Consider the following 21,131-nt stretch of genomic DNA (forward strand, 5'->3'; position numbering starts at 1 on the left):
GTTTTTCAACTTTAAGATATGTGGACTTCAACTCCCAGAATTCCCCTGCCAGCATGGCTGGCTGGGGAATTCTGGGAGTTGAAGTCCCAATGTCTTCAACTGGGCCAACCCATCAGGAAGAGAAGATGGTTCCACTCGCTCCTCTGTCCTTCTGGTTCTTGACCAACCACCACGAACAAAACCCGATGTGTGTTTGTGGTTGGGTGTGCAAAGTAGACAACCTCTTGAAAAGGGAGCCACGGAGAGGTCCCAGGTCTTCCTGGCAGACGAAGGTCCCCGGTGGACTTCGTTGTTGGCAGAAGAAGCTTGTTAAATCAGTGTTGGGTTTGGAGAAGGCGCCTGGGAATTTCCTGAAGAGCTGAAGAAGCAAGTCAATAGATCATCGAACGCGTCAACCCCAAGGCCTCCCTGGAGACAACATTGACCAAGCGCTAACTTTCACTTGTTGGACGCATTATGTGAAGGTCTTGTCTTTCAAGAGAAGTCCCCAATGCTGAGAGAGAGGGAAGGGAAGGGAAGAAGAGGACAACCAACAAGAAGGAGGAGTGGACTTAGTTACACAGGTGGTAAATGGACCATCGAAGGTCTGAAGGACCAGGTTGGGGGAAGAGATCTTCCTGGAGAAAATCCACCTATGTGGTTGTTAAGAGTCCATACATATTTGACAATCCATGATCTTTCTTGATCAGGGATGGGAGGCAGAGGTGGTATTCAGCCGGTTCGGATCGGTTTTCCCGAACCGGTAGCAGAAATCGGCTTTATGCAATCCTATTTAGGCACATTTTTGAGGCCGGGCGCATGCACAGAAGGCAGGTGCGCCAGCAAAGCACATACACGGAAGGGAAAGTATAGGGACGCGGTGGCTCAGTAGCTAAGACGCTGAGCTTGTCGATCGAAAGGTCGGCAGTTCGGCGGTTCGAATCCCTAGTGCCGCGTAATGGGGTGAGCTCCCGTGACTTGTCCCACCTTCTGCCAACCTAGCCGTTCGAAAGCAGGTAAAAAATGCAAGTAGAAAAAATAGGGACCACCTTTGGTGGGAAGGTAACAGCATTCCGTGCACCTTTGGCGTTTAGTCATGCCGGCCACGTGACCACGGAAACGTTCTCGGACAGCGCTGGCTCTTGGGCTTTGAAACGGAGATGAGCACCGCCCCCTAAAGTCGGGAACGACTAGCACATATGTGCAAGGGGAACCTTTACCTTTACCTTTCTAGGGAAAGTAAGTGAATACCACTTCTGATGGGAGGCCAATAGAAAATCTCTAGGTTAGGTGGAGGGGGACAGCATCCCTTAGAACAGTGATGGCTAACTTTTTTGCCATCACGTGCCAGGAAGGGGAGGCCGGGGAGGTTCACACGCACGCGTGCCCACACCCATAATTCTATGTGCCCCGCCCCACGCATATGCGCGTGACACCCCCCCCCCCCCCGCTCTTGGCACGTGATGGCCTGTTTTTCTTTCTCACCTGGCTCCAGATCCTCTCTATGCATCTGGGGAGGGCGAAAACAGCCTTCCCCACCCCCTCGGAGGCCCTCCGTAGGCTCGAAACGGCCCATTTCCCTACTTCCAGTTGGACAGGAAGTGATGTTTTTTGCTGTCCCCAGCCTCCAGAGACTCCCGGAGCTAAGTTGGCGTGCCAAGCGACATGGCTCCGTGTGCCATCTGTGGCACGCATGCCATAGGTTCGCCATCACGGCCTTAGAAGGATACGAAAACCGTTTCCGTGGAATTTCAGGAAATCATCAGGGGTATAATTTTGGGCTGAAAGTGGATGTCACCTTTTGTAAGCATCGTGCTTCTTAACTTCCCATTTGGAAAGGCTGATCTCCCCCCTGCTCCGTCTTGTGAAATGCGGTTAATGGAAATTTGATTCGATTTTTGAGATTTGATTTTATTATTTATATCCCACCTTTATTATATTTTTTTTGCAAACAGCTCAAGGTGCTGAACTTATCTAATGCTCCTTCTTCCTATTCTCTCCAAAACGACCCTGTGAGGTGGGTTGGGCTGAGAGAGATGGACTAGCCCAAAGTCACCCAACCGGCTTTCGTGCCTAAGGCAGGACTAGAATTCATCGTCCCCTGGTGATTAGCCCAAAGTCTCCCATTTGATTTTCATGCCTTAGGCGGGACTAGAACTCACTGTCTCCTAGTGATTGTCCCAAAGACACCCAGCCGGCTTTCCTGTCTAAGGTGGAACTAGAACTCACTATCTCCTGGTGATTGGCCCAAAGCCACCAAGCCGTTTTTCATGCCTAAATTGGAACTAGAACTCACTGTCTCCTAGTGATTGTCCCAAAGACACCCAGCCCGCTTTCCTGCCTAAGGTGGAACTAAAACTCACCATCTCCTGGTGATTGGCCCAAAGCCACCAAGCCATCTTTCCTGCCTAAGGTGGAACTAGAACTCACTGTCTCCTAGTGATTGTCCCAAAGACACCCAGCCCGCTTTCCTGCCTAAGGTGGAACTAGAACTCACCATCTCCTGGTGATTGGCCCAAAGCCACCAAGCCGTTTTTCATGCTTAAGGTGGAACTAGAACTCACTGTCTCCTGGTGATTGGCCCAAAGCAACCAAGCTGTTTTTCATGCTTAAGGTGGAACTAGAACTCACTGTCTCCTAGTGATTGTCCCAAAGACACCCAGCCCGCTTTCCTGCCTAAGGTGGAACTAGAACTCACTATCTCCTGGTGATTGGCCCAAAGCAACCAAGCTGTTTTTCATGCTTAAGGTGAAACTAGAACTCACTGTCTCCTAGTGATTGTCCCAAAGCCACCAAGCCATCTTTCATGCCTAAAGTGGAACTAGAACTTACTGTCTCCTAGTGATTAGTCCAAAGCCCCCCAGCCTGCTTTCATTCCTAAGGCAGAACTAGAACTCCTCATCGCCCAGTTTCTTGCCTGGTGCCTTCACCACTTGACCAAACTATACTTTCCCCACCTCCAGACTTACACAGAATTTCCCCACATCCAATATTCTTTAGACCTACGGAATCGCCTAAGGGTGAGATGGGCTGCATGTAAATTCAATGAGCAAATTAAAAATAAATTATATCTCCTTTTCTAGTTCTTTATCTAGTTAAAAGTCCTCCTGGACCTTTATTTTCTCTCTCCCTCTTTCTCTCTTTAGCTGTCACCTCCCATCGCTTATACCTGTGAAGGGAAAGTGAAAATTAGGATTTAATGGCACCTTCCTGCCTTAAAGGAGAGGAGAGAAGGATTTGCAGGGGTGTGGGGAATAAATTATTGAAATATCAATTTATTCGGGAAGCGGCGTGCGAGTGACCCAGCCTCGCCGTGTTTCGGTGCATGGACGTGCGGTGCAAAACCAGGCATTTTCGGCTTTGATTTCTGGTATCTTTTGTCAGGTCCAGAGGTGGTATTCAGCCGGTTCGGGCGAATTGGTAGTGGCGATTTACCTGCCCGGGCGCAATCCCGTCCTATATCGCTGCTTTTTTGACGACGCACGCCTGCACGGACGAGGCACGCGAGCGAATTGCCCTGTTGTTTGATGTCGCACGCACGTGTGGACGGCGTGCGAGAGTGAATTGCCGTGTTTTGTGACGCCGCGTGCATGTACTCGTTCACATTTCCGGTCCTGGACGAACCAGTCGCTACAGTATGCAGAAGCCCACATCTGGTCAGGTCCCTCAAAGGAGTTTAGACAAGTTTTATTGATCAGGACATTGTGACCTGCAGTCAAAAGAACATCAAAACACGGCTTGGAAACAGGACCGGTGTCCCCAAGCTTCCATAAGAGACGGAGAACACGGAATACAAAAAGCATATAACTCTATGAATTTTTGCCATTTGAGACTTGAGTTGGTCGGAAAGGTCCCAAATCACAGACAAAGGATGTCTTACTTGATGGCTGGTCTAACAAAGAGAAGGACTAGAAACACAATAGAATAGAGCAGAGCTGGAAGGGGGCTTTGGAGGTCTTCTAGTCCAACCCCCTGCTCAAGCATGAGACCCTTCATTCTGACAGAGGCAGTCCAGTCTCTTCTTGAAAGCTTTCAATGATGAAGCTCCCACAACTTCCGAAGGCAACTTCTGTTCCATGGGTTGATTGTTCTCATTGTCAGAAAGTTCCTCCTGATTTCTAGGTTGAATCTCTCCTTGGTCAGTTTCCATCCATTATTCCTTGTCTGGTCTTCGGGTGCTTTGGAAAATAGCTTGATCCCTTCCTCCCTGTGGCAGCCTCTCAAATAGGGAACCTGGATAGCTCTGCAGACTAAGCATTGTAATTTAACACCAGCTGTCTGCAATTAAAGTAAGTTCGAATCTTGCCAGGCTCAAGGTTGACTCAGCCTTCCATCCTTTCTAAGGTAGGTAAATTGAGGACCCAGTTTGTGGGGGCAATAAGCTGACTTTGTATAAAATATACAAAAGTATGAAGGCTATTGCTTAATGCACTGTAAGCCGCCTTGAGTCTCCGGAGAAGGGCGGCATATAAATCAAATTAAAAAAAAATATATCGGAAGACTGCTATCCTGGTCCTTCTCTTCACTAGACTAGCCATGCCCAGTTCCTGCAATTGGTCGCATCCAATGTTTCCTGTCCTGCCCTCTGGTGCTTTGGAAAATAAGTTGACCCTTTTTGTGGCAGCTCCTCAAATACTGGAATTCTGCTCTCATGTCACCTCCTAGTCCTCCTTTTCTCTAGACTGGCCAAACCCAAATCCTGCAACCGTCCTTCGTATGTTTTAATTTCCAGGCCTTTATTCATCTCACTTGCTCTTCTCTGCGCTTTTTCCAAAGTCTCAAAGTCTTTTTTGTTTTGATTAGGGGTGACCCAATAGCACTCTTCCAATATTCGAGGGGTTGCCACAAAAAGGGGGGGGGATCAACGTATTCTCCAAAGCACCTAAAAGGCAGGATAAGAAGCAACGGATGGAAACGAATCAAGGAGAGAAGCAATAGAGCCTTGATAGTACAGTGGTTTAGTGCACCCTGTTATTAACACAGCTGCCTGCAATTTCTGCTGGTTCGAATCTCTCCAAGGCTCATGGTTGACTCAGCCTTCCATCCTTTCTAAGGTAGGTGAAATGAGGACCCAGTTTGTGGGGGCAATAAGCTGACTTTGTATAAAATATACAAAAGGATGAAGGCTATTGCTTAACGCATTGTAAGCCGCCCTGAGTCTCCGGAGAAGGGTGGCATATAAATCAAATTCTTTTAAAAAAATTAACCAGTGGAACAGCTTGCCACCAGAAGTTGTGGGTCCTCTCATCACTGGAGGTTTTTAAGAAGAGATTGGACAGCCATTCGTCTGGAATGATATAGTGTCTCCTGCTCGAATAGGGGGTTGGACTAGAAGATCTCTAAGGTCCTTTTTCAGCTCTGTTATTCTGCTTTGCGATGGAGAGCAAGCAGCAAGGACCAAATCTCAACTAGCCAGGTGGTGCCCATCAAACGTAATCCGATCACTTACGAAGCTCGTTTGGAAAGTATCTTTTGCACACCTCTCAAGGCGATGGAACTCCCTAAGTAGATTATGTGATGCTTGATGAAATATTTTCCTTTTGTTTGTCCTCAATTTGCTGATTTCATTAGTTCTCGCGGCAATCCGCCGTCAGGTGGTTGCACCATGGGGGGGAGAGAGGGGGGGGAAACGACGGTTTCTCTCTTCCTTCGCTCTTCTCGGCACACATTTTGGTATCTGGGGGAAGAAAATCAGTGTTATTCACATCCTTCTCATTTCCATCTCCCCCTACTCAATGCAATCGAAGGCTTGTTTGGTTCAGTGGTTGGACACCAGGACAATCACCAGGAGACGTGGAGTTCTAGTCCTACCTTAGGCATGAAAGCCAGCTGGGTGACTTTGGACCAGTTGCCAGGAGATGGTGAGTTCTAATCTCAATTTAGGCATGGAAGCCAACTGGGTGACTCTGGACCAATCACCAGGAGATGATGAGTTCTAGTCCTGCCTTAGGCATGAAAGCCAGCTGGGTGACCTTGGGACAATCACTAGGAGACAGGGAGTCCTAGTCCTGCCTTAGGCATGAAAGCCAGCTGGGTGACTTTGGGCCAGTTGCCAGGAGACAGTGAGTTCTAGTCTCAGTTTAGGCATGGAAGCCAACTGGGTGACTTTGCTCCGATCACTAGGAGACTGTGAATTCTAGTCCTGCCTTAGGCATGAAAGCTGGCTGGATGACTTTGGGCCAATCACCAGGAGAGTGTGAGTTCTAGTTCTGCCTTAGGCATGAAAGCCAGTCGGGTGACTTTGAGCCAGTTGCCAGGAGATGATGAATTCTAGTCTCAGCTTAGGCATGGAAGCCAACTGGGTGACTCTGGACCAGTCACCAGGAGTGTGTGAGTTCTAGTCCCAGTATAGGCATCAAAGCCAGCTGGGTGACTTTGGGCCAATCACCAGGAGACGGTGAGTTCTAGTCCTGCCCTAGGCATGAAAGCCAGCTGGGTGACTTTAAGGAGACTGAGTTCTAATCCCACTTTAGGCATGAAAACTGGTTGGGTGGCTTTGGTCCAATCACCAGGAGACGGTGAGTTCTAGTCCTGCCTTAGGCATGAAAGCCAGCTGGGTGACTTTGGGCCAGTCGCTCTCTTTCAGCCCAACCCACCTCACAGGACTGTTGTGGGGAAGCTGGGAGGCAGAAGGCGCATTAGAGATGTTCACCACCTATAATTATTTCCTGACAAGAATAAAGGCGGGATAACAAAAAATCTTTTTAAAAAAACGTGACGGCATGCAATCCATCCATCCATCACTGCAATAACAGATGGCCCTCCGTGTCTCCCACTCCTGCTTTTGACTGACAGATGACTTGCCAGTGATTTTGCAAAGGAGGAATTTGCAAACCGCTAATTATTCATTTGGAGGAAAATAGGTCCCAACGAATTTAATGGGGCTAACTTCTAAATTGATATCTTAAAATATATTTCCAGGCAGGGCTTCTGCTGGTGTTCTTAAAAATAGACCCTTTTTTTCATCCAAACCGAGTTACATGCGGGGACACGAGGCACATGTGTGTTGGCATCCCCGCATAAGTGGCATTAGCTGGTCCTCGACTTACGACCACATTTGAGCCCAAAATTTTCATTGTTAAATGAGACAGTTAAGCAACTTTTGCCCCATTTTACGACCTGTTGTTAAGTGAATCATTACCGTTTTTAAGTTACATGGATGTTAAGTGAATCTGGCTTCTCCATGGGCTTTGCTTGTCAGAAGGACGCAAAAGGGGATTGCATGACCCCGGGATGCTGCGACCGTCATAAATATGAGTCAGTGGCCAAGCACCTGAATTTTGATCATGTGACCACGGAGATGCTGCGACGGTCATCATCATCATCATCATCATCATTATCATCTCCTTTTAATGACCCCATAATCCCTTGCGGGGTGGAGCCAGGGCAACTGAATGGAGCAGAGCGTTTACTGGCCAGATGCCCTTCCTGTTGCCAGTGCGGAGTTATATCCAGCAGATATATTCTCATTGTGCCCAGAGAGAGAAATATCTGCCTCCACCTAGGATCGAACTCACAGCCTCCTGATTGTGAGGCGAGAGCGCCACGTCTAGGCCACCGCACCACTCTATGCTGCGACAGTCGTAAGTGTGAAAAATGGTCATAAATCACTTTTTTCAGGACCGTCGTAACTTTGAACGGTCCCTAAACGGACTGTTGTAAGTCAAGGGCTACCTATAGGGTAGTGTTTCTTGACCTTAGCAATTTTAAAGTGCGTGGACTTCAACTTCCAGAATTCCTCGGCCAGCAGGAGTATGTTCTGTCCCCGTTCCACTCACGCACCCCCACAGACGGCCCGGAGTTAATAAGCCACATGAACAAAGTTCTTTGAAAATAAAGCTGGCAGCAACCCAGTGGCTAGCTGCCAATTCAGACTTTACTCACACAAAACAAAGATTAGACTGCCAGCATTCCAATAAAACAGGCAGTGTGTCAACAGTATAAGGATTAATCCAAATGCAGTTCGATAAAGCAGGCAAAGTCCAGTAACGCAGAGATCATGAATTATTTCTAGTTTTTGCTCGTCACAAACTGAACCAGCCACCACACCCACATTTATACCCTGTGGGGTGTGGTCCAGTGACTCAGCTAATCTCTGGCACGCCTTCCCCTCTGCTGTGCATGCTTTTCCCTGCACCTCTGCCGAGGGTCCAGCCAGCACTTATCTCCTTTGTCGCTGTCCACCTGTGGCTGCGGGGACGTGCTTGGCTCTGAGCCTATCTTTTGGCCTTCGGTGTCCTCCAGAGGCATTGCCAGAGAGGAGGGTCCTGGAGAGGGAGGCCTTGCCTCATTCTCAGAGTCTGCATCTGTTGATAGCCCAGGCTCAGGCAACGGAGCCACAACAGAGTAGAATAAAGTTATTTCTCCCATTTCTAAGGATTTCTCCACCTTGTACCTGTGGGAAACTTACTTCTTACTTATGCATAAATGAAAAGGGTATTTATACACCTTTCCGGATAGATGCTAGTTTGGCCCCGGGGTACACCAAGCTGAAAATCATGATTTACGGCCAACAAGGCTAACTCCTAGAAAACAGCAATATCGGAATTGGAAATGTAACCCGAAAAACTGGCACATTTTATCATATGTGGTGGGACTTGTGTAAAAGCAAAAAAAATAAATAAAAATGGGCAAAAGTACATAGGTGGATAGAAATGATGATAGGGAAACATATAGATTTTAAACCTGAACTGTTTTTATAATGCGTAATACCAGAAAAACTTGATAAACGAAGTAGATATTTAATATTGCATGTCTTAACAGAAGCGAGGATTATATCCTCCAAAGCACCTGAACGCAGGACAAGAAGCAATGGATGGAAACTAATCATGGAGAGAAGCAGCTTAGAACTAAGGAGAAATTTCCTGACAGTTAGAAAAATTAACCAGTGGAACAACTTGCCTCCAGAAGTTGTGAATGCTCCAACACTGGAAGTTATTAAAATATTAGATAACCATTTATCTGGAGTGGTGTATGGTTTCCTGCCTGAGCTGGCGGTTGGACTAGAAGACTTCCAACTCTGTTATTCTATATTCCATATAAATGCGCCCAATATTGGAAAAATAAAGAAACGCCACAAGACGAAGAGATAATTGGGAAGATACTAGATTGTGCGGAAATGGATAGACTTATACTGAAAATTAAACAGAAAGAATATTCTCAGACGTGGAACTTATTTTACTAGTGGTTGGGAAAAAGGGGTGGAGATTAAGAATGTAATCTCTATTGTTAAGCAAATTAAATATCCAGACAACACGATGTCTATAAAGCACTAACAAATGTAAACAATAGAAAATTAATTAGGTAGGTAGGTAGCAGGGGTGGGTTCTAAATTTTTTTTACTACCGATTCTGTGGGCGTGGCTTATTTTGTGGGTGTGGCTTGGAGGTCATGTGACTAGGTGGGCGTGGCTAGCTGGTCAGAGTCATTTCTGGAAGGTCCTCGCACTTAACGACCAGTCCTCGCACTTACGACCCGACTCATTTGTTTTCTTTTAACACTGATCAGCTGTAGGGCGGCCCTTTGAAGCCCCCAGGCAAGAGTTTAAACAGTTTTTTTCCCTCTAGTCATCAGCTGGGACTCAGGAGGCAGCAATAGATTGGGGGTGGGACCAAATAAAAGGTAAGAATAAGGGGGTGGGTGGGGGGTGGGAGGGCGGGGGGGGGAGAACCGGTTCGGTGACGTCATATCGTCACCGCTACCGGCTCGGCTGAACCGGACCGAACCGGGAGGAACCCACCACTGGTAGGTAGGTAAGTAGCAGTGGTGGGTTCCTCCCGGTTCCGCTGAGCCGGTAGTGGTGACGATAGGCCATCACCGAATCGGTTCTCTTTGTTTGGGAGCTGGGCCCTCCCGCCTCCCCCCCCACCCGCATTATTCTTACCTTTTACTTGGCCCCGCCCCCAATTTTTCGCTGCCTCCTGAGTCCCAGCTGATCGGCTGGAAGGAAAAAAACTGTTTAAACTCTTGCCGCTAGGGCTTCAAAGGGCCGCCCTACAGCTGATCAGTGTTAAAAGGCAGTGTACAAATGGGTAGACCAGGACGCTCCAAGAACAAATAGGTAGATTGGTACAGCTTTACAAGCAATTAAAAGCCTGGTAGACCAGTACCTCTGCTAAATCCTAAAGAATTGTCACATGACCATTAAGCCACGCCCGCAAAATAAGCCACGCCCACAGAACCGGTAGTAAAAAAAATTAGAACCCACCCCTGGTAGGTAAGGTAGGTAGGTAGGTAGGTAGGTAGGTAGGTAGGTGGGTGGGTGGGTGGGTGGGTGGGTGGGTGGATGGATGGATGGATGGATGGATGGATGGATGGATGGATGGATGGATAGATAGATATAAAAAGGATTGACCCCTATTCTTCACTTCCATCAAACCAAGTGAGCTTAAAAACTTTCCCAGTGGAATTCAACGGAAAACCGGAAGGCAAGTAGAAATCGGATGATAAATTGGTCGGACACAGGGGGTCATCCGAGGGGAGATCTATCTTGGCAACTGGCATCTTCATTCTCGCAACCAAGCGCTAAGGGAAAGAGGAAGGGGGAGGCAAGACAAGCGTAGGTGCGCGGTGCGGCCCGGGGTTCAAGCTATTCGGATGCTAGCTGTCTTTATTTGGGTTTGGGTTTTCTTCCCCAAGCGATACGGTGGTGTAATGTTGAGTTTCTTTGGCCTAACGGCTTAATATTCTTAATATCTATGAAATTTTTCAGGGGTGCGAAGGGCACGCCGCACGGACGCCATGAGCCCCGCCTGCCTGCCTCTCGTCTTCCTACTGCTGCTAGAGAGGACGTCTCGTGCCCACTTCCCCGAAGAATCTGGGCCCATCAGCATTGCTCTGGACGACTGTAAGTGCCCCGCGGGAGAGGTTTTGCCATCTGGGAGGTTTTCCAACTGGGAATCTTGCAAATCTGAAAGTACCCCCCCCATCACTTATGCACCCCAAGAAACTAGGGAGAGTCCCGTCCCCCCCAAGCAGGGGTGGCTGTTGGGACTTTGCAGGAGAACCTCTAGCTAAGATTCTGGGCAGTTCGGAAAACCCCCAAATCCGACTCCTGGCTGGTCCCTCCCATCCCACCCCTCCCAGGAGTCCCCATGCGGCCCGTTTTGGATGCAGGTAAGTGCAGGGCATGTGCGGAGGCTCGGGGAGAGCGAAAAACAGGCATACTGGAAGTTCGGGAAGACTGGAAATGGCCCGTTTCTGGCCTCTAGAGGGCCTCCGGAGCCTGGGGACGCCATTTTTGCCCTCCCGGAGCCTCGAGAAAAGGCTCTGGAGCCCGGGGAGGGCAGAAAGACACCCCCCCCCCGCACCATGGTACAGGAGGCCGTCTAGGCCATGCCCACCATGGCCATGCCCACCCAGCAACCTGGCAGAGAACCCCTTGCTAAAATTGTTGAAGCCCACCCCTGCCCCCAAGACATTATCCACCCCTCCATTCAGTCCCAGCAGCCTCTTATCCAATTGTTGCCTTATCTCCAGCTCTTCCTCCTGTCTCCCAAGGCCATTCGCACAGACTATTACAACTTTGCATGGAGGGGAAGCAGTGATTTCAATCCAGACCTTGATCCTACACTCATCAAAAAGCACCTTGGATTTTCCTCATCCTGAGGTTGGATAACTAGACCAGGATTCCTTTGGGAAGTGCCCAATACCAGTAGTCCTTGACTTACAACAGTTCGTTTAGTGACTCTTTGGAGTTACAACCGCACTAAAAACAGCGACTGGTTTTCAGATTTACGACCGTTGCAGCATCCCCATGATCACATAATCAAAATTCAGATGCTCGGCAAGTGACTCATACTTACGATGGTTGCCGTGTCTCGGGGCTCACATGAACCCCTTTTGCGGCCTTCTGACAAAGTCCAGGGGAAAGCCAGGTTCGCTTAACAACTGGATTACTAATTTAACAACTACAGTGATTCACTTAGCAACTGCTGTGGGAAAGGCCGTAAAATGGGGCAAAAAGCTCACTTAACAACGGTCTCAGAAATGCTGGGCTCTGTTGTGGTCGTAAGTTAAGAACTACCTGTGACTTCTCACCCGTCGTTCCTTTGATTTCCTGCAGATGTGAAGCAATATGCGGTGTTCGTGGGCAACGGACTCGGCCGGTTCGCCGGCCAAGATGGCGGGGCCGAGCGCCTCCATATTCAACGGATGCTGACCATCAACCGGACTCTGTTTATTGGAGAGAGGTAATTTGATGCTGCCCATTTTAGTGACTTTTCTGTGGCATCTGACATTTCCTAGCGATCGGCTGGTACGATCTAAGACAGACTGCCTCTGGCAGTGGAGGTTCTATCCATTCTACGCTGTTAGTTATAACAGGGGGTGGGGGTGGTAGCTACATGATATGGGGGCCGGGGCGCTGGTGAATATTTCAGCGGGTCTGGGAGAGGTCGGGAAGCTTGCAACACGAGATTGGCTAGAATTGATTGCAAAGTTGTCAATATGACTACAATAGCCCCCTTGAATCCAATGTCGTTTTACAGAGCAGTCCAGAGCAATGTTTCTCAGTCTGAGGCCTGGACTTCAACTCCCAGAATTCCCTAGCCAGCCATGCTGACTGGGGAATTCTGGGAGTTGAAGTCCACTCCTCTTAAAGTGACACAGATTGAGAAATACTGTTCTAGAATATTAATATATTGGTTATGTATTGTGTTCTGTTGTGTATTTATTTATTTATTTATTTATTTATTTATTTATTTATTTATTTATTTATTTATTTATTTATTTATTTATTTATTTATTTATTTATTTATTTATTTATTTATTTATTTTAAAATTTGTATACCGCCCTTCTCCCTGAGGACTCAGGGCGGTGAACAGCCAAGTAAAAGCATAAACTACAAACATTAAAATACAATTAAAAAGATATATATAAATTTGGCCCCATGATTAAAAACAATAACAAACAATTAAAAACATTTTAAAAAGTGTTAGGCCAGCCCGGCTTGCTGGAAAAAGAAGGTTTTAAGGGCACGGCGGAAGGCTTTTTGTGTTGTGTTGTGTCTGGAGTGGTGTAGTGTTGTTACGTTAGGTTGTTATGTATGCTATGCTATGTTTGTTGTGTGGTGGTGTGTTGTGGTGTTATGTTGTGTTGTGTTTTTTTTTTGTTGTTTTTTTTAATTTGATTTATATGCCGCCCTTCTCCGGAGACTCAGGGCGGCTTACAATGCGTTAAGCAATAGCCTTCATACTTTTGTATATTTCTACAAAGTCAGCTTATTGCCCCCACAAATTGGGTCCTCAATTTACCTACCTTAGAAAGGATGGAAGGCTGAGTCAACCTTGAGCCTTGGCGAGATTCAAATCTGCAGTAATTGCAGGCAGCTGGTCTTAATAAACAGCTTAATAACAGGGTGCCTTAGACCACTGTACTACCAAGGCTCTTGTGTTGTTATGTATGCTATGTTATGTTTGTTGTGTTATGTTGTGTTATGTTGTGTTACATTTTGTTTCATTACGTTATTGTTTGTTTTATGGAGTTGTTAAGGATCAGCACCAGCCTTAGAATTAGAATAACTTTATTGTCACTTCGAATGTACAACTCATCGGCATGCATTAAAATGAAATTTTATTGCATACAGCTCTCAAAGGGTCACCCCCTCCAGTATACACAACATAAACATGGCAAAATAAAGAAATACAACATTATGCATCGGCCCACATATATTACATGACACAGAGAAACAAATATGTAACCTGACAGAATATAAACCAGGGGTCTCCAAATTTAGCAACTTTAAGACTTGTGGTCTTCAACTCCCAGAATTCCTCAAGCAGCTTTGCTGGGAGTTGAAGTCCACAAGTCTTAAAATTGCCAAGGTTGGAGACCCCTGATATAAATAGGAAACAGGGGTCTCCAACCTTGGCAACCAGAGTTTCTGGGAGCTGGAATCCACAAGTCTTACAGTTGCCAAGGTTGGAGACCCCTGGTTTAATAGACCCCAGATTATAAGAGCCACAGTTTTTAGAAACTACGATCCTCTCCTTCTACAAACTGGAATTAAGCCATTATTGGTAGAAAAAGAAATTAACATTATTGTGTTAATTCAGAGGTTCTACCATTCAACCTTTCTCTACAGAGCTAGATGCGTATTGCTCAGAAAGGTTCTCTTCACATGCTCAGAGGCTAGTGGGTTTCGGGAGCAGGCTGAGGCAGGCAGCTTCCGGGGACCCTGCCCCAGGTTCAAATGAACCCCTGGAATGGGGTTCACACCCCAGATTTGCAAGTCTGGATTCTTCCAGTCTGCAAATGCAGGATGTTTAAAAGGCAGGAAAAAAAGCACTCTGTCCATGCACCGGTTCCCTCTCGTTAGCTTCCGAGGAGGCTTTGTTTTTATTATGATAGCTTTAAATCCTGGTTAAAGGAGGCCCTGTCTTCAGCTGGCTCCCCATGGGGTGGAGAGAAAAAGAAAGGTTTCTGTAATCCGAGGCGATGGCATAGCGGCCTGATACCGGAGTAAGCAGGCCGGAGGATGGAGCCAGCGGCCTGCTGCGTTGCCATGGCAACCTACAGACCACGGGAAGCGCCTGAAATGGAGAACCAGGAAAGCGAGACAAATGAGCAATGGTGGTCAGGTTGCAGCAGGAGGAAGAAGCGAGAGGTTTTCGGAACAGGTTGCAGAAAAGAGGCTGCCCAAAGGAGATGGGCATTATGGGAAAAGTTGGCGCTTTCCCCCATAATGCCCCTCTCGGATTGCCACACCACCCCTCCTGGAGTGAGGTCTAGCGACTTGCGGCGTCTCCTGACAAGGTTACCGGGTCCCGCCTCCCGCCCCTTTCATTGCTCTGACAACTCAACAGAATTGCAGGTCTCTCAGGCAACTGCATGAGGACTAGCACCTTGGCTGAGCCAAAGAGACGTTGAGCAACGATGGCACGATCTCGCTGGGGTTGCCATCAGGCATGCTTTTTCTACTACCCATCGTGCCCAGCAAAGCATGGGATCATGGTCTTGGGGGGGCGGGGGTTTAAAAAGGCGGACGAAGGCAAGAGCTGGGGGGGGAGTATGAATTTAATTAATTAATGCACCCGCTATGACATCACAGGGAGGCAGTAGGAAGGGTTAAGCCTAGTGGTTAAGGCATCGGGGAAGAAAACAGGAGGCAGCGAGTTCTAGTTCCATATTGCGCATGAAGCCGGCTGGTTGACTTTGCGCCAATCACTAGGAGACGGTGAGTTCTAGTACTGCCTTAGACATGAAAGCTGGCTGGATGACTTTGGGCCAATCACCAGGAGACAGTGAGTTCTAGTCCCGATTTAGGAAGGAAAGCTGGCTGCGAGACTTTAGGCCAATCACCAGGAGAGTGTGAGTTCTAGTTCTGTTTTAGGCATGAGAACTAGCTGGTTGACTTTGCACCAATCACTAGGAGACGGTGAGTTCTAGTCCTGCCTTAGGCATGAAAGCTGGCTGGATGACTTTGGGCCAATCACCAGGAGACAGTGAGTTCTAGTCCCAATTTAGGCATGAAAGCTAACTGCAAGACTTTAGCCAATCACCAGGAGAGTGTGAATTCTAGTTCTGTTTTAGGCATGAGAACTAGCTGGTTGACTTTCATCCAACCACTAGGAGACGGTGAGTTCTGGTCTTGCCATAGACCTGAAAGCTAGCTGGTTGATTTTGGCCCAAACACTGGGAGACTGTGAGTTCTAGTTCTATTTTAGGCATAAAAACTAGCTAGGTGACTTCAGGGCTAATTGCCAGGAGACTGTGATCTCTAGTCCTACTTTAGGCCAGAAAGCCAGCTAAGCCAATGAATGAATCTCTCTAAGCCCAGCCCACCTCACAAGGTTGTTGTGGTGGAGAAAAGAAAAGGAGAAAGGATTGTAGGTAATTTTTTATTTTTATTTTTATTTTTTTGTGGTGCAAAATCATTTTATCTTACAACGGGGCTGTCCTGGCCCCACAATCTTTGAAACAACCCCCTTGCCAAAATCTGGGAATTAATTAATTTAGGTTTAGAGGGTATCTTTTTGCAAGTCGAGTTAATGGCGCCCCAAGCGCCTCAGAGACCTGGAGGTTTTCTTCAGTCGCCATTGTTCGAGTCCCAGGTGCCGATCGATCGGTGCGCATGCGAGAGATTTTGCCGTCTCGCAACGTAGGAAATAAGGACCGGCGGGGGGGAGGTCTGCTCGGGGGCAAATTCTTGTCTTTCTCCAGTTCAATTAGGTTAACGTATTGCCGTCGGCGATGCGAGAAATCAAATCACGCAGAATCCTAGAAATTGGCTGAGAGGGGATTTTTTTTTCTCCCCCCAAAGATTCTGTAGTTTGGAAATTAGGTCCCAAAAGTGAACATGTCAGAAGAGAAGATTTTAGTTCAGCCGTAAAAATTTTGTTTTTAAAAATAGTCCTTCTCGGGAACAATTCCTTGGAGTTTTTCTTTAGAGAGAAGTATACTTGCTGCTTCGTTTATCCTTCCTTCCCTCCTTCCTCCCGCCCTTCCTTTTTCTTCTTCCATCGACTTCCTACCTCCCCTTCCTTTTTCTCTTTCTTTCCCCCCTTCCTCCCTCCTTCCATTTACCTTCTTCCTTCCTTCCTTCCTCTCTCCCTCCTTCCACCCTTCCTGCCTGCCTGCCTTTATCCTCCCTTTCCTCCCTTCTCTTTTTCCTTCCTCCCTTCCTTCCTCTCTCCCTCCTTCCACCTTATCTTTTTTCCTTCCTGCCTGCCTGCCTTCATTCCCCCTTCCCTCCCTTCTCTTTTTCCTTCTTTCCTTCCTTCCTTCCTCCATCCTTCCACCTTATCTCTTTTCCTTCCTGCCTGCCTGCCTGCCTTCATTCCCCCTTCCCTCCCTTCTCTTTTTCCTTCCTTCCTTCCTTCCTTCCCCTCTCCCTCCTTCCACCTTATCTTTTTTCTTCCTGCCTGTCTGCTTTCATCCCTTCTTCCCTCCCTTCTCTTTTTCCTTCCTTCCTTCCTCTCTCCCTCCTTCCACCTTATCTCTCTTCCTTCCTGCCTGTCTGCTTTCATCCCTTCTTCCCTCCCTTCTCTTTTTCCTTCCTTCCTCCCTCTCTACCTTCCACCTTCTACCTTATCTCTTTTTCTTCCTGCCTGCCTGCTTTCATCCCTTCTTCCCTCCCTTCTCTTTTTCCTTCCTTCCTTCCTTCCTGCCTGCCTGCCTGCCTGCCTTCCTATCTTCCTACATTCTTGCCTTCCTTCATCCCTCCCGTTCTCTCTCCTCTGTTTTTCCTTCCTTCCTTCTTTCCCTCCCTCCGTCGTCCCTCCCTCCCTCTCTCCCTTCCTTCTTTCCTCCCTTCTCTCTTTCTTCTCTTCTTTCTTGCCTCCTCTCTTTCTTCCACCCCTTATTCTAGTTGATTTCTATGGCCACGCATCTCAAATACACTTAATTTATCTCTTTGTCAAATTTATACAGCCACCCATCTCACAAATGTGACTCTGGGCAGTGTACAATAAAACCAACAATTCAAACCATCTTAAATAACCATTAAAAGCCATTAAACCCAAATCTAAACAAGATCGCGGGAGGAAATACATGACTCTGAGCAACTCACATCATTAAAAACAAATATATATATATACACCCACACACACCCCGACACACATACAGTACAAAAAAAATAAGAGCATGAAAATACACAGCTGGTGAAGAATCATTAAAAAATACTCTTCGCTTAGCCAAGGGTCGTATTCATTAGATGGATGGTATGTAAATTTGTAGGATAGGATAGGGTGGGCTGGGCTGGGCTGGGCTGGGATGGGATGGGATGGGATGGGATGGGATGGGATGGGATGGAATCAATGGTGGGTGGCTACCTGTTCGCCCCAGATCAGCCGAACAGGTAGCGGCGGCGGTGGTGAGAGGCTCCACCCACCCGCCTGGACGTCTCTGCACACGCGCAAAAGCTTCTGCGCAGAAGCATAGCGTGAGCGCACCCATGACCAAACCAGTAGTGGCCAAAATTGAAACCCACTACAGAATAGAATAGAATAGAATAGAATAGAATAGAATAGAATAGAATAGAATAGAATAGAATAGAATAGAATATATGGAAGGGGAGGGGAGGGGAGGGGAGAGGAGAGGAGAGGAGAGGAGAGGAGAAGAGAAGAGAAGAGAAGAGAAGAGAAGAGAAGAGAAGAGAAGAGAAGAGAAGAGAAGAGAAGAGAAGAGAAGAGAAGAGAAGAGAAGAGAAAATATGGAATGGAATGGAATGGAATAGAATAGAATAGAATAGAATAGAATAGAATAGAATAGAATAGAATAGAATAGAATATATGGAAGGGAAGGGGAGGGGAGGGGAGGGGAGGGGAGAGGAGAGGAGAGGAGAGGAGAGGAGAGGAGAAGAGAAGAGAAGAGAAGAGAAGAGAAGAGAAGAGAAGAGAAGAGAAGAGAAAATATGGAATGGAATGGAATGGAATGGAATGGAATGGAATAGAATAGAATAGAATAGAATAGAATAGAATAGAATAGAATAGAAAATATGGAATGGAATAGAATAGCATAGAATAGAAAATACGGAAGGGAAGGGAAGGGAAGGGGAGAGGAGAGGAGAAGAGAGAAGAGAAGAGAAGAGAAGAGAAGAGAAGAGAAGAGAGAATAGAATAGAATAGAATAGAATAGAATAGAATAGAATAGAATAGAATAGAATAGAATAGAATAGAATAGAATAGAATAGAAAATATGGAATGGAATGGAATGGAATAGCATAGCGTAGCATAGCATAGCATAGCATAGAAAATATGGAATAGAATAGAATAGAATAGAATAGAATAGAATAGAATAGAATAGAATAGAATAGCATAGAATAGAAAATACGGAAGGGAAGGGAAGGGAAGGGAAGGGAAGGGAAGGGAAGGGAAGGGGAGAGGAGAGGAGAAGAGAGAAGAGAAGAGAAGAGAAGAGAAGAGAAGAGAAGAGAAGAGAAGAGAGAATAGAATAGAATAGAATAGAATAGTATAGAATAGAATAGAATAGAATAGAATAGAATAGAATAGAAAATATGGAATGGAATGGAATAGCATAGCGTAGCATAGCATAGCATAGCATAGAAAATATGGAATAGAATAGAATAGAATAGAATAGAATAGAATAGAATAGAATAGAATAGAATAGAATAGAACAGAATAGCAGAGTCGGAAGGGACCTTGGAGGTCTTCTAGTCCAACCCCCTGCTTAGGCAGGAAACCCTGCACCACTTCAGACAAACGGTTATCTAATATCATCTTAAAAACTTCCCATGACGGAGCATTCACAACCTCTGGAGGCAAGCCATTCCACGGACTAATTGGTCCCACAGTCAGGAAATTCCTCCGTAGTTCTGGGTCGCTTCTCTCCTTGATTAGTATCTGGATGCTCTCCGGTGTCTCATTCCGCTGACTCCAAAGGGGAGGCCTGGCAAATGCAGCTCGGCCAACTTCTCCTTCAAGCCGCTCGGTCTCGTTTTAATGGGGACGGATAAAAGTTTAAAGAAGGACAGATGTGCGCAAGATGGAGCCGATTCCCTGGAGCGTGCGTGGCCCGCAAATTGCAACGGCAACAGCCGCTTTGGAGGTGAAGCCGAAAGACACCAGCCTGGTGCTATAATTGTCTGGCCAGATAAAAATGATGGGCATTAAATGGTACACCAGCGCTGTTCTTTCAATCATTCGTCGTATGTTTTAGCCTCCGGCTCCCTCATCCTCTTTGTTGCACCCGTTCTAGAGTCTCAACATCTTTTTTGTATCGCGGTGACCAAAAACTGGGTGCAAAAGAGCCTGGGTAGTACAGTGGTCTAAAGCACCCTGTTATTAAGACCAGCTGCCTGCAATTACTGCAGGTTCGAATCTTACCAGGCTCAAGGTTGACTCAGCCTTCCATCCTTTCTAAGGTAGGTGAAATGAGGACCCAGTTTGTGGGGGCAATAAACTGACTTTGTATAAATATACGAAAGGATGAAGACTATTGCTTAGCGCATTGTAAGCCGCCCTGAGTCTCCAGGGAAGGGCGACGTATAAATCAAAATTAAAAAAAAAATATTAAAAAAAAAATATTCCAAGTATTCCTTATCACTTCTTGTGATCTTGATATTGTAGGACGCCCCCCTCCCAGAGAATGAAATATTTTGGGGGATATTAAAAGAGGCAGAATATTATATTTCCCGAAAAAGGAGAAATGGAGAAAAAATCTTAACAAAGGCAGAAAGCAGTCCCAACAACCTCCAGCAGATGCTTGAAGTCTTTAGAGATGGCATATTTGGCGCCTGTTAAGAAATCCAGGCCAGCCTATTCACAAACAAAACACCGTCGGCTCCAGTTGATGGGATTAAGAGTTTACCTCCCCACCCCCGCCACACCACCCAAATTCTAAGAACAGGACATGAACTTTAGGACATAATAGGACTGCGATGGCGAACCTATGGCCCGTGTGCCAGAGGTGGCACGCAGCGCCCTCTCTGATGGCATGCGAGCCATCGCCCCAGTTCAACTCCGTTGCACATGCGCACACGCCTCCCGCCAGGCAGCTAGTCTTCAGGTCTCTCTGCAGTGGGGCAGAGTGCATGCGGGGGCCCACTCACACATACGCAGGGGGTGCCTGCGTGGGGGGCCCGTGCGCATTGCGTCTTGGGGGTTTGGACATGCGCACACATGCGCATTCGCATGCACACGCACTTTGGACACTCAGTCCGGAAAAGGTTAGCCATCACTGTAATAGGATTAACCCGCCACCATTAGAATAGGAAAAGGCACAAGGCCCACTACATTGCGCAACACCCCTGGAGCTTCTCAAAATCCTTGTACTCGTCAAACCAATTGCTCAGCTGTCCCAGAACGACATGCTGTTGTTGGTTCTGCTCATCCATAAAAAGAATCCTTCTTTCCAATGAGTCTCCATTTTATTTCTTTTTCCTGGATTGGGACCTTCTGCCACCAACAGCCTCCCACCGACCAGTTCGCTCCCACAGAGAGAGACTCCTCAGGGTGCCGTCAGCCAAGTTATGTCGGCTGGCGACACCCAGGAGGAGAGCCTTCTCTGTGGGAGCTCCTGCCCTCTGGAATGAATTGCCCCCGGATATTCGTAACATTTCTGACCTCCGGGTTTTTCGCTGCGCCCTCAAGACCCTACTGTTCTGACAGGCGGGGCTATCAAATTGATTGATTTTAAATTGGGTTTTAATTTGGGGTTTTAAAATTCGGCCAAAACGATTTTAATTAATTTT

The 21,131-nt window shown here is 47.0% G+C and overlaps 1 protein-coding gene across 3 annotated transcripts in view; it reads left to right on the plus strand.

The window, feature by feature from the left end:
• SEMA6B (semaphorin 6B) overlaps nt 1-21,131 on the plus strand; it is a 207,440-nt gene that overhangs the window by 127,050 nt on the left and 59,259 nt on the right. For 2 of the 3 annotated variants that reach the window (XM_060681688.2, XM_060681685.2), the window contains exons 2-3: nt 10,691-10,825; nt 12,044-12,170. In XM_060681688.2, the coding sequence (XP_060537671.1) occupies nt 10,720-10,825; nt 12,044-12,170 (233 nt within the window). In that variant the 5' untranslated portion in view covers nt 10,691-10,719. Of the gene's footprint in view, nt 1-10,683; nt 10,826-12,043; nt 12,171-21,131 lie in introns of all 3 variants that reach the window. The other variant, XM_060681687.2, reaches the window with a different exon arrangement.

Source organism: Pantherophis guttatus, chromosome 1, assembly GCF_059756535.1.
Source record: "Pantherophis guttatus breed Tessera chromosome 1, ASM5975653v1, whole genome shotgun sequence".
Lineage (NCBI taxonomy): Eukaryota > Metazoa > Chordata > Lepidosauria > Squamata > Colubridae > Pantherophis > Pantherophis guttatus.